This window comes from Pteropus medius, unplaced genomic scaffold (genome assembly GCF_902729225.1).
Source record: "Pteropus medius unplaced genomic scaffold, Ma_sr-lr_union100, whole genome shotgun sequence".
Classification (NCBI taxonomy): Eukaryota; Metazoa; Chordata; class Mammalia; order Chiroptera; family Pteropodidae; genus Pteropus; species Pteropus medius.
In genome coordinates this window covers 2250-20565 of record NW_024343746.1, presented here as the reverse complement: position 1 = coordinate 20565, position 18316 = coordinate 2250, and the positions used below count along the sequence as shown (strand labels likewise).

Here is an 18316-nt window from a genome sequence, read left to right as displayed (position 1 = left end):
CAGCACTGCAGCGGCAGAGCCAGCGGGTCCTCTGCCTGGGGACCGGAGAGGCCGGCCCCGGAGTGCGCCTCCATGCTCCCCGCACCCTGCCGCCCCTCCCAGCCCACGTGGGTGTATGCGCAGGCGGGCTTCCGTGTCGTGGGTTGGCGTGCGGTGCCCATAGCAGCCAACAAGTGACCGTGTGACACGGCGGCCACACCCCATCAGGCTGCCGTCTGACTCACGTGGCTCACTCACACACTCCCGGGTGCTCTGGGCTGGTGCCTGCGGCAAAGGCACGGGCCACGCTCAGTCCTACTGGGGACAACGGCCGGAACCGCATGGCCCATAAGCCCCTCTGGTGGCCCCCGGCCACCATGGAGCCTTTTCCATGTTGCCGCCTGAGGGTCTTGCTCCCTGCGCCTACCCCCACGTCTTCCGCGTCACCGCTTCCTCCAGCCACCGGCAGCCCGCAACCACACGCTGGCCATTCCAGGCGTCTCGGCCAGGCCGCCACGTCCTCCGTAGACCTGCCTGCCGTCACAGCCACAGTGCCTCCTTCCTGCCACCATGTCTTGTCTCCTGGCTAATGGCTCCCAGCACTTAGGCCAACAGACATGAACCCCTGGCTCACCGTTCACTAGTGCTGTGGTGAAGGGCTCAGGGCCGAATGCCCGCTACGAGCCGGCGGTCACGACGGAAGCCCAGACCAGGGTCGTTTGGAGAGATGGGCATCTGCCTCTTCCAAGTCAAACATCTGCTCCTGTCCTCGGGGGACGTGTGTCCTCATGCTCACAGAGTGGCTGCCAGGGCCCCGGCCATCGTCTGTTGCGAGCGGCAGGAAGGATCAAGGGCCTAGGGTAAGTCGGTGCCGCTGGTTGAGTTTGTCCCCTTTGATGACATTCCACATGAATCTCACCAAGGGCTCCACGTCCACCCCTCACCCAGCACCGTGGCACATGTCCTCCTGTCTGCAGGACGGGCTGAGCTGTGGAGTCACTTTTCAAATGGGTGATGGCTACCTACGAAATTGCAAAAGATCCTGTTAAAAAATTGCCACAGATGGTTTTTGTTTGCATTTGTCTGAGTTTCATGCCTTAGGAAGAGCGGCCTCGCTGTCCGTGCTGAGGTCTCTAGCACTTAGAACAGCGTTTGGGACGCAGCCGATTCTCCACGAACCTTTGTCCATCTGAAGAGCAGCTTCGGGGTCAACCCCTGCGTTTAAGGCGGCCGCGGGACTCTGCGCAGGCAGTCGGGCCCACACCAGGGACGGGACGGGCTTGCCATATTGGTCCCCGCGACAGGTAAATGGTGGGGATGTGGGGCGCCGGGCGCTCCCCTAGGGGCCAGCTTCTCCCATCAGCTGCGCACTGCAGGGCTCGTCAGTGGGGGCCAGGGGCCGTCTGAGGCACAGACCCCAGTCTTTGGCCTGAGTGCCCCTAAAGGGTGACAGTGTGACTGGCTCACGGGAGGATGGGCTGCGGAGGTGACACCCCCCATCCCAGCTCTCTCACCCAACTGGATGCTTCAGCTGGACCCCGGAGGTGCAGCCACTTCCCGCAGAGGACACCGCGGGCCTGGGCAGGATGGGCTGGAGGGCTCCTCAGGGCCACACCCCCGGCCCTCCCTTGGACCTGGGGGCCCAGTGGCCTCAGGACGTCCGAGGTCAGAGCCCCTTATGTCCGGCTTCAGCGCGCTGGCCCCTACATACATGCAGGCCTGGCCCCAAGTGCGCCTGGCTGTTGGGGAGCAGGCTTCCTGCACCCGGCCCACAAGCACCCTTGGGACGGGGAGGCCGTGCCCTGCCTGGTGCCCGGTCACTGCGGGTGGCTCTGACCTGGAGCTCCTGGGGCCACCTGGGCAGGTGCAGCCAGGCTCCCGTCTCCCCAGGCACTGAGGAAATGGGGTGGGGGAGGGCGCTCTCCACAGCCTCCTGTGTGCTTGCAGGGGAGGACGTGGGCCCGGATCCCAGCTGCGGCTGCCGCGGCCTTGGGGAGAAAGCAAGGTGTCCTTGACCCTGTCTGCTGAGTGGGAGTGGAAAATGTTCTCGTGGGAAAGATCCAGGGGCACAGGGACACAAGCCTTGCTGCTGCGGGCAATGGCATCAGGCTCCGGGTTAGTGACCTCGGCCCTGGGGGGAGGCAGGGTCACTTGAGGACGTACTGGCCCTCGAGAGCAGCAGGGGCCTGCTGTCTGGACGCAAGGTCCCTCTCACGAGAGCCACTGTTTGCACCTGGAGCCCTGCGCTGGTTTCGGGCTGGCTGGCCAGGCCCTCAGCAGCGTTGGCTGTCCAGGGCACAGGGCAGCCAGAGGGGCCGGGGCTCCGAGTCACAGCTGTCGCACAACCAGCTGAAATGGAGAACCACGGTGAGGCTGGGGAAGCGGGTGCCTCCGAAGGCTGTGGGGAGACACTGCGTCTGCCTGTCAGGCTGGGGGCCCGGCCCACCCCTCCCGGAACTCACCGGAGAAGCCGCTTATTTGTGCCACTCAGTGTGGCTCCTGTCCTTCCAGGCCAGGAGGCAGAAGCACGTTGCTAACAAGGATGGGGATAAGGGCAGGTGGGCTCTGTCACCTCCTGGGACACCAGGGCCACCATCCGACTACAGGCGCGGAGACTGCTCAGGCCTGGGGCCAGACAGGGTGGCCTTCTACCCCGTCTCTGCAGCTGCTGGGTGGCAGGTGGCTCCTTCCTAACTTCCTAAGAAAGGCCTTGAACCCACCTGGAGAGTTGCAGACCAGGTTCAAGTGCCAGGCTCAGCCCCAGGTCACACAGAACGGGTGGGGACTTGCCCTGCCACAGCCGAGGTGACAACCTCTCTCTGCCCCGAAGGTGGCCGAGCACAGTCCCCCGGTACCCCGCTGTCACACTGTCTCTGCACACACAGTGTCCCGGGGTCTGCTCGCCCAGGCCAGGCAGAGCCTTCCCGTGGACCTAGCATAGGGGCACTGGGGTATGAATGAGGGGGACAGGCGTCACCCCCAGGAGGACATTTCTTCTCTGCTTGGATGCGTCCAGTGACAGGGAGCTCATCCCTGAAGTATTTGTTCCTCCTGGGTCACTGACTGACATTCATCCAAATGTTTTCTGTCAGCTCTGTCCCTGGGCCACCCATATTTTCATAAAGGAACACATGTAAGACTTCGGAATCTAGAGGGTGGCTCCAGGTGACAGGCTGTCAGACACACACATGCTCTCTGAAAAAGGTCCCATTGCTGTAACTGGCTTCTGAGTCCTCGGTCACGCAGACACTGGCCGAGGAGGGGAGCTGAGGTCACTGGCCGCATGTCCCCCACAGCTGCTGGCCGTCTCACGTGGCTGGGGCTCAAGAAGCTGCAGTCTCTCCTGGGCCAGGAAACTGCAGGCCAGCTGTTCGTCACGTGGTGGTCTCATGTCTTATGGGAACGCAGGGCGGTGGTCTCAAGGGTGACTGCTGGGCCTGGGAAAGGGCTGTGGTCTGTTTAATGGTCAACGCAGAAAAGAGAGACAGACACAGACTGAGAAATAGACAGGGACTGAGGGACACAGGCAGCGACAGGCCGCAGGGAGCCGCCTCCTTCCCTGCGCTGGGAGGGAGCCCCGGGCCCGCCCCTCACACGGCAGCCTGGCGGCGGGGCGGACAGCAGCACGGTTGATCCTGTGTCCCCTGACTCATGCTCCATGAAGGTGGCACCGACACTGACCCCGGTGAGCGGCCGGGCTGCGGCAAGCCCGCGGTCACGTGCTCACCAACACTGACGTGCCCTCGCTTTACGTGTCTCAACGACACCGCGTCTGACGCAGCCTTCTGGGCTTTAACCTTGAACTCGCGGGCAGCAGCGCCCGGGCCTGATGCGGCTCTCTCGCTGTGCCTCCCCCGTGGGGTGCCACCTCCCCGCACGGGGCCAGCAGGCCCCCCTCGGCCCTGTGCACAGGGCCATGGACACAGACCGCCGCCCCAAAGCACCGAGTCAGGGAAGACGTGGCACTGAGCAGAGTGTGACCAGGACCCTGCTGTTCCGGCTGAGCTGGAAGCGGAAGGAGAGCCGCCTCGTCCCACCTGGCTGGGAGGGCGCCCGGGCCCCTCACACTTCTGCTGCTCCGTACGCGCCCCGCCCCCAGCCCCCCAGCGCTGCGAGCTCTGCTTCGGCAAATGGGGGCTGCAGAGGACGAGGAGGCAGAGGAGGAAGGCCCGGGCAGCCCGTGGGGACAGGCGGCGGCCCACTGGCCGAGGGTCTCCCACAGGCTGGGCGTGGCGAGGTCACGTCTCTTGATGGCTCAGGAACTGTGTGCTCCTTGCAGACACGCCTCAGCCTGTGGGGTTCCACGGGCCGCGCCTGACCTCGTGCCTGGGGCGGATGACGGGGGCGTCCCCAGGGGTTCCGGTCCCGAGGTGTTCTCCAAAATGCAGGGCCTGGCTGCCCTTTGGATGTGGCTGGGCCTTCTCCGCTGCTCCAGGGAGGCCTCGGGGTGAGCCGCTGGCCTCGGGCACAGGCTGAGGCGCGGCCCCACCCCACTCCGCACCCTCAGTCTGGGCAAGAAGGGTGCCTCTCCCGTGGCGGAGGCGGCAGACCTGGCGGAAGCCCCAGGCGCACGAATCCTCCCCTCGCGAAACCCAGACAGGACGGGGGTTTGCTCCCGGCAGCTGCGTCGTCCAAAGCATTTTCAAATGACGACGGTTTTTCCAGCTTGGGGTGGGAACGGCGCCCGGCCCATGCCGACAGCGCTCTCGCGGGAGGGACGCCTGCCGAGGCCTCCTTCTCCAGAGGCTTCACACGGGCCTGCGCCCTGTCCACTGCCCGAGGCCCTGGGCGCCCGGAGCCTCGAGGCCCCGCAGTCACTTTGAGTCGAGCTCTGAGAGTCCCACGTGGGCTGCAGGTGCCGCCTGCTCCGCAGCGAGTGGCCGAGAACAGGCCAGTGGCTGTTCCCTCGGTGCCTCTGCCCGGGAACAGGCGCGCTCCGCGTCCGCCCACCGGCGCCCAGCGCAGCGGGCTCCGTTCAGTCATCACTCGGGCCCCTCTCCCTTCTGGGGACACTCCAGAGGCTGCGGGTCCATCTGGGATGAAGCGCCACGTTCTCCCTGATGAGGTGACGTCTAGGCCCAACATGGAGCCGCCTGGCCAGGCAGCACGTCAGCAAACCAGAACTCAGATCATGCACCCTACAGGTGCCCTGTTCTACCAGAGACCGAGAACAGCCGGGGCCCTGTCCTCAAATGCCAGCAAGGGTGACCACGCGGCCCCGTGCTTACTTTGTCTTCCCCATTCCTCGTCCTGTAAGAGCGTCCTGCCCTCTGCCCGCTGTCCACTTTGAGACATGTTAAAGTGTGTGTCACCTAAACTGTATCCTTCAGCCTTCCTGTTGTCCCCACAGCTTACGTGCTGCGCACCAGCTCCTCGCCCATGGGCGGCTCACTGCAGCACTGTGGTTCCTGTGGCATGTGCTGGGCCTGGGGGTTTGTCCCGAGGCCCGTGCAAGGGGCTGCCAGACGGTAGTAGTCCCCTGGGTCCCTGGGCGCCTAGAGGGTAGTTTCCAACTGAAAACCACGCTAGACTCCTAGTGTGCCACCCTCCGCCTCCGCCATGCCATCGGGAACAAGCTGGTGACTCACGCGGGGACAGTCCCAACCTGCTTGAGGGTCATGATCCGAGACGCCCCAGCACACATGTGGATTCTCACGGTGTGGAACTCAGCTCCTGCCATTCCGTATCACACAGCGCCGCACGTGAGCCACCCACAATGCCCCTGAGGGCCCTGGGAACAAGACGCAGTCATATCTACGGCAGCAAAAACGAGTTCCGGCTCCCGCACACGACAGCCTGTGTCATGACGTGCCACTTTCCTGTGTCACACGGGGGCTGTCACCAGACCCCACACTCCACCCCGTTCTCCAGAACCTTCATGTCCAGGCGTGGGGACAGCCACTGTTCAGGGACAAGGACACACAGGTAAGAGGCCGAGCTGCCCCGCCCGTCAACCACAAAGACGCGGCCATGCCTCTGGGCCTGTCACAGCCCACGGAGCTCTGCAGGAGGACCCGGACTCGGATGCCCGCCGGGGCGGCGTGAAGGTGGTTTGTCCTGTGCCCGGCCAGGCCAATGCGATGAGGAAAAGATGTAACCCAGGTGAGGGCACCATGTCCCCCACCGCTGTGCCAGGTGCCCAGGGCACCCCAAGGGCACCGACGATGCTGAGCCTGGTCAGCCGCCACCCGGCTGCCAACTCTGCAGACCCAGCCCCCACGCCAGAGAAAGACAAATACCGTGTGACCTCACTTAAAAAGAGGGATCTAAGGAACGGAATAAATGAATGAACAGAAAGACTCACAGATCAGAGAACTGGTGGCTGCCAGACGGGAGGGCGGGGCCCGGTGACACGCAGAGGGCTGAGAGCAAGCCGGCAGTTCCCGCGTCACAGGGCCGCGGCCGGGACCCCACGTGTGGTGCCGTGTGGTGCCGGGGGCGCTTGTCTCTGCAGGGTCCCTGTAGATCACGTAGATGCCTAACCCTGAGGCCGCACACCTGAAACTAACATAAAATAATACTGAACGTCGACGGTAATTGAAAAGTTAAAAAAATAAAAAGTTGAAATGAAATTAAACAAAGTACTTTTCACAAGTGAAGAAAAAAAAAAAGCAGAAACCCCACATGTCACGACCGGGGAGCCAGACGGCATCGTGACGACGACGGCATCGTGACGGGACTTCGAGAAACAGGCCTCTAACAGGACAGGGCTCTTCTCTATTTTTTGGAGAAAAATCTACATTAAGCAAAACTCCCTCAACCTTCACAGTCTGTGAGGCAGTATTTCCGCTCATCCGTTTTATCTTTTGCTGCTTTTCAGTTTCATTTTGCACGTTTGCTCCAACTTCATAGGTAAAACTGTTCCGACGTTCACTCTACGCTGCCCGCTGTGCCCGTTTCACTGGCTCGTGTCCTTATCGCTCTCGCTGGCCACACGCCCTGTGTCTCCAGGTGCCCTGTGCCCTGCACCTGGTCGCCAGCTGGCGAGACACACCTTCCTCCTCCCGACAAACAGGACGGATGGCGCCCTACGCTTCCCCTCGCTGGTGCATGAAAGTCCACCTCGCTTTCTCCCCACTTTTAAGTTTTACGGTCTGACCAGCGTACCCCACGTGCAAAGCAACGTGTGCGAGTGTGACGAAGCCGGCGCCTGAGCCGTCCCCTACGTCCTGGGTGGCCATGGCGCAGATTAGACGGAGTGCGGGCAGCGTCATCGGGCACCGCGTAAGCTGTCGCTGCCCGCTGACCTACTGGGGAGGAGGCCATCTTCCGGGCCTGGTTCTCCAAACCCCCGAGTGAGTCACCAGCTGTGAGAAAACTTCCTTCCTGCCAGTAAAATAAACAAACGATGGGCACGCACTGTGTCCCGACTCACCGGAGACCCCGTGACAACAGCTGGGTCAGTTAGGATGTGGGCTCAGATCACAAACGTCCCCCGCTGGGCCTGACCACCTCTGAGAGTCCCAGTGTCTCCTGAGGTTTTAGCCCAAAGGCACACATGTCCTGTGGTGACACTGAGGGTGCTGACACTTGCCTCTTGTCCAGCTCTGTGCCGTGTGGGGACAACGCCACTGCCTCTAGTGTAGGCTGAAATTTAAATCACATTTCCAATTTAAAAACTGCCTTTGTGAAAGTTTCACCGAAGTCTGACAACATTGTGCATTTTCCGCTGATAAGCTAGGAGCCCGACCGCGATGTCATGATGTGAGGACGGCGTGGCTGTCACTGTCTCACCTGCCATCTGCCTGGGAACTACCCAGGCAGGAGGACTCGAGGGCAAACGCTCTTCCCGACCTGCGTCAGTCCAAGCCAATGAATTAAAGTGGAAACAGCCACTTGCGGAAAACACGGATCATGCAAACTTGCCATTCTTTTGAGTGAGCGTCTCTTTTCTCTGCTAAAAGCTATAACAAAGTGAAATTTAACAGAAACGAAAACTGTCAGGTTGCTGTTCTGTGGAAAAATTAAATGATTTTTTTGATAAGGCCTTTATTTTTATTTCCACCATTTTGTCACTGCGTCCACAGATACAGAATGTTCTTTCCCTAAATTAAAAACAAATTCAAAACTATTTACAGAACATACTGTTAAAGCAGCATCTGACGGCTCTACGAGGCATCTAAAAAAATAGATGTCGAATCAACAATCGTGCCGAAGCTGAAGCACACGAAGACCCTGCTGCTCTGCGGACACGCTGGGCCCCGTGGCCGCCGCTGGTGGGTGTGAGATTCGCAGCGTATGGGGCTCAGGGCCCAGGGGCCGCCAGGCGTGGACCCCAGCAGGGTGGGAGGCAGCACGCTGAGTGCGACGCCCTGCGTGAGGTCCCACCAGGACGCTCAGTCGTGAGTGTTGCACACGTCCACCAGCAGGTGGTGCTGTTTGCCAAGGGAACCGGCGTGTGGCCTGTGACCCTCAGGGAAGGCCACTGTCCTGCTGCGGCCTGCTCCAGCCCCGCGGTGGCTCACAGGGACACTCACGCGAGATGCGGTTCCTTCTGGCCGGGTGGCACGGCCCTCACCCGCTCGCCCAGTGTTTGTCATGAGCAGAGGTTTAAAGCAGGGGAAGATGCCATCCAGCCACCAGCTGGGCACAGCAGCTTCGGGGTGACGGGCAGCTGGGCCCGCCCTAGCGGCAAGCGTTCCCATAGTTGGCCGAACTGCGCTTCCATCTCTCCTTGAACTTTAATTTGCTGGGTAACGCTGGGGACACAGCCACCCCTCTATGAAATGGAGCCGCACAAAGCGGCCTTGGGGCAACTGCTGTAGTACATGCTGTCACCCGATGCCATCAGCCTGTCGACAGGCCAGTGCACGGTCGCTCCCCGTAAATGCAGGAACATGAAGCCCCAGCCGTGAAGAGAACCGAGGGCGGCAGAGGCGGAAGGGACAGGTCCCCGGACGCCCATGCCCGTGCCCACACCCTTCGGTCAGACCTCCGGCACACGCGAGGGCAGACACACGCAGGGAGGGCAGAGAGTGTCGCCAGGATGGCTGCTCTGGGCCTCAGGGGCCGGGCCCCGGTCCTGGCTCGTTGCTGCTCATTCACGCGGCTCGTGAGGCACAGTCACACACACAGGGCCTGGCAGACGTGTAAGAGCAAAGCCAGGGCCTCACGAGCAGAGCGTGCGGGATGACTGACTGTCCGTGGAGGTGACGCAGCAGGAGGCTCGGGGTGCTGTCGCTCCAACCCGTTTCCCGGCAGGGGTTATTCAGACGCAGCACCCCCCACCCCTTCAGCCTCCGAGCAGGCGGCAACGAGCAGAGAGGTCTCCTATTCCGCTGTGTCCCCTGGCCGTGGGAAAGGCTTGGCTCCCCTCCAGAAACCCGCTACGTCTCCGGGGTGCGGGGGGCGGTGGGGGCCAGCTCTGCTGAGATGTCTCCAGTGGAGGCTTAACTGTTAGGTCAGCGGCAGTTTTATGTCAACCTTAGCAGCTTGGGGACACAGACTAGGATGACCCGGGGCCTACGAGAAACGGCACAGTGACTTTTGGTCACCAAAGGTGGAACCACTTCCTGAATGACACCCCGTCACATCGACGGTCCCAGCAAGCACTGCAGCTTCCCTCCTGCCACCCCTGCTGCGGCCAGTTGCCGAGCGCCACCCAGCAGGACGGCGCCCCACTCACTGTGACCATCCCTGCGGCCAGTAGGGTCCCGGGCGGCTGCGTCTCTGCCTGGCCCTCCTTCAGGCAGGAGGGCTGATGTGCCGTGGGGTTCAGGGCCGCCAGCTACATTGCCTGCAGCCACGTCACTGCCGCAGGTCACTCAGCCTCGGCAATTCTGTCACTTCACGGGCAAAACGGGCGATGGGAATGGCTGCTTTTGGGTCAGAGTGACGGAAGCTCCCCAGGACTTCCCTGGAGTCCAGGGTCCCTCCAAGGATAACCAGGCTGTCACCAAGCACGGGTGGCTAGGTGCTGAGTCTGAGGCTGTCAGCAGATCCCTGATGACGAGACCAACCGCGCGCCCTGCATTTGTCCCTGGGAACCTCAGCCTTCCAGGCACTGGCCAGCTGCACCCAGGGGAAGGGAGGGTCAGGCACGTGGGCTCTGGGCCTCCTCGTGTGACCAGGTGCTGCGGGAAACCTTGATGCTGGTGCTGTTCGTTGACAGTCAGTGGAGAGAATGAATGGGTGGGCAGCAGACTTTGGGGGGAGGAGGGATCAGAGGGTCAGAGACGACACTAGCGTCGGAGGAGACGCGACAGGTGCGTGTGGTGGAAACAGCGCCCCCGTCTGCCTGGCAGAGGGAAGGTTCATCAACGCCAACGACGGCCAACGCCCTTCGTGGCGACGCCCGGGGGATGAACGGGCAGCGGGACCATCACGAGGTGTCCAGTTTACTCGTCCGCCTGCCACCCCAGCTGGACCGTGGTGCTAGACTTGCCTTTATTTGGAAAATGGTCTCTGGGAATTTTGAAACATAAAACAGTTCTGAAGTATGTCACGCTTTTGAAACACATAGCTGTTTTCATTGTCCAGGTCGGTTTGTCCTGATCAGGCATTGGATGACGTGCAAGTGTCCTGCCACTTTGCCCGGCCATGGTCCTGGGAAGCTCGACCTCGGCTGCAGCCGTGTGCACTGGGCAGCGTGGGAGCGCTGACGGCCGCCTCAGTGAGGAAGGGCCGGCAGAGACCGCACGTCTTCCCGCCTCCCGTTTTGGGAAGGGAGCTCCTGGCTCTGGGCCGGACCGTCTGTCCCTGGGTCAGCTGGGGGGCCGCGCTTGGTGACATGGGGCTTCCCCATGGAGCCGCCACGGGCCCTACAGGAGAGAAGTGACTTGAGCCACGACAAACAAGGGACCACGCCCACGCCCTGGGTCACAGTGTGGGCCGACGGGGCCTCTGTCCCCGGTGTGGGGATGGGCATGGTTTGTGCGTGGAGGGGATGGGGGCCTCGCTCCCGCGGGGCACCCGCGATCTGTTTGGGAGGCTGGTGCTGTGACGGACGCCCCCACGACAGGCCCGTCTTAGCCCTGAGCATCGCTAGGTTGGCCAGGCCCTTCCGTCTGGGACAAGCCCCGGGAGCAGAGAAGCGACTTTCTAACGCCACGTCACCTGGGGTCGCGCACGTAAGGTAAAGGTGGTAGAAAGTGGGTTTAGGTTGACCTTTCCCGCGCTGATCACCATCGTCTCCGTTTTGAAAACAGCGCAGTTTAAAAGCCACCGCTTTGTCCCTGCTCCTCTCCCGCCACCTTGGGCCAGCGCAAGGGGTGCCGTGGGCGGCGCCCTCAGCTGGCGGGGTTCCCAGGAGGGCGGCCCCCGCTTTGCCCAGGCCTGGCTTGGGTTCGTCTCCACTTTCTCAAAGGAGGGTTAAATTCTGACGTGTCGCTCTCCTTTTAAAACGGCTCGTCTGAGCAGAAAGCACACAGCAGGAGGCTGCAAATGGGGAGGGGACCGTGCCCTGCACAGGCGCAGCGAAGGACCGCGTGTGGTCACAGCAGCACCCGAGCGTCTGCGGTGACCCCGGTCTTCACGGGAACGTGTGACGCCAGGAGCCTGTGTGGGAGTGCACCACGTGACCGCTCACCTCCCAGGCCTGCCTGTGTCCCGAGGGGGTGCGGTCCTCCCATCGCTCTCTGTGACGGGCAGTGAGGATTCAGAGCCATGTGACCTGCGGGCGACACCCAGTTAACACAAGCGCCCACCTCACACGCGGTTTTAGCCATCGTGAATGCAGCCGTGAAGCACGCCGGCGGCCAGCTAGTCACCTGGATCTTTTGCTTAGAACGGCCCCCTAAAGCTCACGGTCTCAGCAAGTGACTCTGCAGTGCGCACATGACCGTCGCCACAGCTGGTGACGTGATAACACTGCCCACATGGCCGTGGAAGCGGTGATGGCCCCATCACGGCACAAGCGCGGCCCAGGGCCACGGGCTTAGCCGCCCCCCACTGAGACAAGGAAGTCTCACTGCGACCGCTTCTTGCTGCCACGGACCCGCTATTGCCGACGCCACGGCAGACTCGACCCCTGTGGTGTGAGCGGGCACCCTACTCTCGTCGCTCGAAGCACTGCACAGCATCTGAGTCCGCCCTGGGAAGACCAGCGCGTCCTCCAGCCCAGCCCACCGGCCAGGAAGTGGGCCCCAGCCACGGACGAGGGCGACTTACCACCTGCAAATCACCGTCCAGGTGAGACCTGCCAGGCTGCCGACGAGCAGAGCGCCCAACGCGATGGACACCAAGGACGCCTTTGGGAGCCTCCCGGAGTCTGGGGTAAGAACAGGCCAGTTAGGGAGCCCGCCAGCCCAGGGCAGAGGCCGGCGTGCACGGCCCGACCCCGAGCCCACCCCGGTCCTGGGCCAGGCCCACCCGTGACAACACGACGCCCTGAGGAGCACGAATCTTTCTGGAAGCAGCATTTGTACAGACAGGCCGCCCCCACTCTGGAGTGTGAGGTGAGGAGGCAGCTTTGCCAAACAGATGGGAGCCTTGTCCTTCTCCAGGTGACATCGTGGCCCACTCTTCCCCCCGGAAGAGCATCCCCAGTGCTGAGATCCTGGGGACCCCGGAATGCCCCTGGTGGGGCAGATACTGGGTGCGCAGCGGCCGTGATGGGCGGTCAGGCGGGAGCCGGGCGCCGATGAATTTTCACGCGCTGGTGCCTATGTCGGGCACAGGCCAGGTGGAGGTGCCAGCGGTCAGGAAGCACTGTCACGTCCGTGGTGCTTGGAGCCCGGGGGGCGGCCTTGGGAACAAGACGGCAGTGGGCTCCCAGCGAAGCCGTGAGCGTCCATCCCAGGAGACCTGAGCAGGGCCGGTGGGAACCAGAGCACAAGGAGCCTCGGCCAGACGGGCGCGAGGCAGAGGGCAGAGGCCGCCCCGAGAGGGCGGGTTGGGGACCTCGGGGTGGCTCTCCCACACTGGACGCCTGCAAACATGAGGACGAAGCCAGTGACTGCTCCAGCTCCTCAAGTCCTAGGTCTGCACCGTCCACATGAGGTGCGGCCATCCGGGGCCAGCGGACTTTGGGCACACTGCCCCTTTGGCCACAGGTCATCGCAGCCGCCTGTGCAGGCGCCGGTCCCTGAGTGCTAGGGGGCGCTCACTCGGGGTGGCTGGCACAAGGCCAAGTGGTAGGTCTGGCGCCCCGCTTGGCCGGCCCCCTCCAGTGCGCACGGTCCCACTCATCGCTGCCGACCGGCCCAGCGCGGAACAGGGCAGACACCTGATGGACACGTGGAGCCCACGGCCAGTGCTTGGGGACAGCGCAGCGGTTTTATGAGGGGCCTGGGTGAGGGAGACCCCCACCTGGCCAAAGTGTGCTCAGGCCCCTCCAAGCCCTCTCCGCTCAGCCACTTCTTGCGAGTCCCCCGCCCCACACCGCCAGGTCCGGTCCCTTCACAGCCGCCCTTGCTCTGCCCGTGAGGCCCCAGCTGTCTGCTGAGGTTCAGCTCTGTTCCATGCAGAGGGCTCCTTGCCCTGCTGTGCGGGGGCGGTGAACACCTGTTCTGCGTTGTGACAAGTGTCTGGCATAATTCTTCTCTCCTTTACAGGAGCTAGAAGCCACGTTATGAACCCTACATCTGTGCCTGGGGGGCTGTGTGTCCCTGAGCCAGTCACCAGCCTCTCTGTTCTGTGCACTCAGCTCAGAGATGAGCGGCGGGGGTGACGGTGCCAGGGTCTGGAAGCCTGTGTCCTCCTGCACCACCAGGCTCAAGGACGACTGGCAGTTCCTGCCCCGCCCGACACCAGAGATCGCGCGGAGGGGACACCCCCGAGAGGACGCGCGGCCGTCCCTGAGTGTGCGTGGGCTGTGCCCTCGGAGCACGGTCTCACCGACGCAGGTCCTGCCGTCCTCGCCCAGCACGTACGGGTCTGCGCACTCGCAGCGGAAGCTGCCCCTGGTGTTCCGGCACCGGGCCGACGCGTGGCAGGGGGGGTCCGTCACGTCCTTGCACTCGTCGACATCTGTGCAGACAGTGCACGGGTCAGGACTGCCGCGCCGCACACCACCCGGCCGAGTCTCCCTTGGGCAGAGCAGCCCCGCCCCCTGGGCCAACGTGTCCCGGCCTTCCCCGCCCAGGAGGAAGGGGACTGTCACCCCCGCGGTCGGGGGGCGCCTGCCGTCCCCCTCTGCTGAGGCCCATCCTCCCAGGTCACTTCCGACCACACCACTTCCCCGGCAGCACCCTGGGCACGTGACCCTCTGGCCCTGACACTGACCCCTAAGGCACCTTCGGCTCAGCTCAAAGTCACACTCAGGCATGAGCTGTGCCAGCCTGGGACCTGCGGCAGGGCCTCAAGCAGGCATGGCCGAGAGCCCCCCGGGGATCCGTCGTTCCCTTCACTGAGGGGGTCCTGCCGCATGTGGGACGGGAGGGTGTCAGCCCATCCCGGCAGACGGGTTTTGGCTCACACTCGGCACGGCTGGGCCTTGGCCTGCACCCGCCTGGGAACCACCGCCGTCCAGCTGGGCGTCGAGCGTGGTGCCCGCCTGCAGAGCGCACACGAGCATCCTGCTGGCCCCGGCCTCCTGCGCAAGCCTGACCCCCGCAGCGGCCTGGAGGCCCTGTCCCTACACAGCGTCTGCTGGCCTCTCCTTCCGGCCGGCTCCAGAAGCCAGCGGGACATCGGGGGATCTATGTCATGTTCCTAAGCACGCACGTGAATGCGACACACGCTTAAATGTCACACACACATGTTCTCAGGTGGCCTCCGAGCGCCCGGGTGCAGGGACATGTGCCAGCCTTCACTGTGTGGCCAGGCCGGGCGCTGCCCTCTAGCCCGGGATCCAGAGATGACAGCAGTGACAACAGAAATGGCTCTGGCAAGTGGGTAGGGCCCTTCAGGTGACGGGAGCCGAGCAGACGCCAAGCTCGGAGCAGAGGGGAAGCTCCTGCGAGCCCTTCCCCACGTCCAGTGGAGAAGGGCATCCTCTGTGGGCGACTCTCACAACCCGTCTGTGCCCCACGCTGCAGAACGAGGGGGGCTGGCGGGGACGAGAGGTGCCTGGGGCCCCACACGGGTGGGGAGGTGTCCACTGGGCCTGGCCTTGTCGCCGCAGCATGAAAATCCCCGTCGTGTCTCTGGAACCTGTAGTTTCCCCTGGGATGTGGGTGGGCGGCAGTCCCGCTGTGTGCGGCCACCAGGCACCCCACTCATCCCCAACCTGGTGCCCTGAGCTCACACCCTTTCCTGTGGCTGCCCTGACAAGCGCCACAGGCTGGGGCCTTGAAGCAGGTTTCGCCAAGGCACACACAGGGCCTGGCAGAGCCCTTTCTGGCCTCGTCTCCCCCGGCTTGGTGGCAGCTTGGTGTCCCCCAGGCTGTGGCTGCCCCTCTCTGTCCTCTGTCCTCCCTCTGTGCCACCTCTTCTCATAAGGACAGGGAATCAGGGCCCCACCCGAAGACTTCACGTAACATGATCGCTCCTGTGAGGGCCTTGTCCCTCTACGGTCCCATTCTCGTGTGTTGGGGGCTGGGACTTCAACACACATCTGGGGACACAACCTGCTGTTTCATTCCAGCTGTGGTCACTTTCTTCTTATCAGAAACCCAAGTAGAGAATGGTATGAGCTGTGGGCCTTCTGCGTGGCCAGGCGGCTCTCACAGGTGGACCCCAAGGGTCAGGGGACCCGTGCTGCCCAGTGTCCCTTTCCTCCCTCTCGGCGGGAGCGACTCAGCCCCTAGCCCCTAGCCCCTCACCTGCGGCTCTGCGTGGCATCGTCCACACCTGGCTGCCCAATGCCCATTCCACACAGGCGAAAGGGAGGAGCCGGAGGGAGGGGCCGGGGGCACTGAGGACGCGAGGACACAGGCCTGAAGATGAGCTGACCCGGGTGGGCACCGATGCTTCCCACAGGGGCATCTGGTTTCCTGTGAGAAACTGGCTCTGGAGCCTTTATACTACGTGTGACTTCTCTCCCTTTGCTGCCTGTCACCTGTGCAGCCCGGTTGACGTGACTGACGCTTCATCACCCGCAAAGATGTCAGCTTGGGGACGTGGTCGGCTAAGGAAGCCATGTTTGATTTCCATGCCAAAACCGTCCCCGGGGTGGCCGTCCCCAGAGATGCCTTTGGTGGGTGGCATTCCTCCTGAACTCACATCTGAAAGAGACAGTTTGGACGTGGTTAAGTGACTGACCTTTGCAGACGGGGGGCCGGGGGGCCCACCCCTGGGGGGTGCAAGCGGCTTGCTCGTGGCCTTGAAGTGCGAACCCGTGCTGGCAGGCGAACACCAGCATGCGCCTTCCCGACGCGTTGCAGAGCACGAAGTCCCCATTGTCCACTCTCTCTGGGAGGCCACACGTGTCACCTGTGCATGGTTGGGAGGTGAAGCCAGTCGGACACATGCTGTCTTTTGCCCCCTCCCAGGACTGTCCCCACCCCGGACCTCACCAGGACTCCAGGTCCCATGCGTCCCTGTCCGATGCGCGGACAAAGCGGCTCCGCTGCCGGTGTGGACCGTCCACTGCACACGGCACAGCCGAGTTCTCCCTGCTCAGCTCCACCCTCTACCCAGCGCCCCGCTCCGAAGGCCCAGCAGTGCCTTGCGTGGCTCGTCACCCTGCTTGGAGGCCCGTCTGTGGCCGGTGACCCTGGACACCTTCAGGCTGATCGCCGGCTCCCACCCTGCCCGCCGCCTTCCATCCGAGGGCCTGGACGAGGACTGCCTCCCAGATACCGCGTGGCACCCGGTGTCTTGGCTTTAAGGGTGATCCGTACAGGTGGCACTCATGGAGAAACCCGGACTCACGTCCTCTTCCTGAGTCCCCTCCTCCTTAAAGGAACCTCTGCTCAAGACAGTTATACAAAACAAAGGTAAGGAAGAAGGGGGCGTGAAATGTACCAGTAGAGAGTGAGTGAGTGAGTTAGAGAGAGAGAGAGTGTGTGTGTGTGTGTGTGTGTGTGTGTGACAGTAGTGGGAGGGGACGAGGGGAGATATGCAGGCAGAAGAAAGACCTTGCCCACAATAAGAAAACTATAGATGAGACATCCTCTCTGATAAAGGGTCTCCAAATAACCCATAAAATACATGTAATACCTTTTTTTAAAATGTCATGTTGACCCAGTTTTGAATCCCTGGCTAGAGGCCAGTCAGGTCTCCTTCTTAGGCAGCCAATTAAGTCCACTCCTCTAATCACCTTTCCTATCAGGCTCTCAAATCCAATCTACTATACACCTGCCCTAATCACCCCAGAGCCAGATATCAGACTACCAGGGACAGCCCCTATGCCCTAGAGCCCACTGAAATTATTCAGACTAGGCAATCCTAAACCTGCTTGTCTTGCCTTATCCTCTCCTTCCTGAAGTCACTCTCTCACCCTCTGCCTTGTAACCCACCCCAGGGTTTACTCTGTGTGGCCCTGTATGGCATGCGGCGTTCTATCCAGAGAACTGTTAGTATAACAAAATTGTAAAACTTTCTGGTTTGTGTCTCTTGATCTGTGTCTAGCCTCATCATACCACACCCAGAGTAACATGGTTAGAACAATACCCCACAGGGAAAAGCTTGTAATACCTACCAGGCAGATCAGGACAGTACTAAGCAAATAGGACCTTCCTGAGATCTTCCCTGCCCTCTACTCCCCCTCCCTGAGAGGTCAGAAAATGCTATTAACAATCTTGAAGAGTGAAATATTGTGGTTCAAAGGGGTCTTCTTAGTGGAAAAATAGAGGTGAAGCTCTCTACATGCTGTTTCTCTCCTGGAGCATGTCCCCGGCTCTTGTAAATGGAATTCTCAGGTTTGACCATTGCACAGAACTGAACATTTTAATTAACAAAATGAAACTATTCATTGTATTAAAATGTTTGGAGGTCTTTCTGTTGTCTGAAGAGGACCAGAAAACTAGTGGGACCAACCCCAATTGTCACTCAGGGTTGAGAAAAATATGTTCCACAGAGCAACTTCAACAGACAGAGGAGGAGAAAGAACAGAGAGAGAAGAAATTTGCTTTTTAATTTCATTTTATCTCTTTCAATGTAACTTATATATATTACATCTCTCAATCCTAGACCCCCTCCAGTTTGTCCTTGACCCTGGAAAACATGAAACCAGGGAATAGATACAATCTTCTAGACAATGGGATTCTTATAGCCCTATCAGTTTGTTCACTTTAAGTTCTTTTTCACATGAACTACTGTTATAGTGGATACTTATTATCTGTTTTGCCCTGCAACCTTTCCTCTTTCTTCTGAGAAGTCCTCTCCATCTTGTTTTGGGGAATGATTCTTCCCACACACCAATCTTAAAAAGTGTCATTTTCTTATATGTCTATACTACCTTGTTTGGTTCATGAGTGATCACTGGACATAATCTGGGCCAAAGTTTTTCCCTAGGATTTTTAAAGTTGAAAATAAGAAACGGAGATTTCCACTTTCATCCATGAAGTATTAA

At 61.3% G+C, this 18316-nt stretch overlaps 1 protein-coding gene across 1 annotated transcript; it reads right to left on the bottom strand.

The window, feature by feature from the left end:
- Window positions 1-12538: 12538 nt before the first annotated feature.
- On the bottom strand, window positions 12539-16679 carry LOC120607018 (fibrillin-1-like). The gene is made up of 3 exons (XM_039868634.1): window positions 16063-16679; window positions 13540-13887; window positions 12539-12723 (listed from the first exon to the last, which is right to left on the bottom strand). Exons 1-3 carry the CDS (start codon window positions 16268-16270, stop codon window positions 12539-12541), a joined length of 741 nt encoding a protein of 246 aa, XP_039724568.1. The 5' UTR covers window positions 16271-16679.
- Between the last annotated feature and the right edge of the window lie 1637 nt (window positions 16680-18316).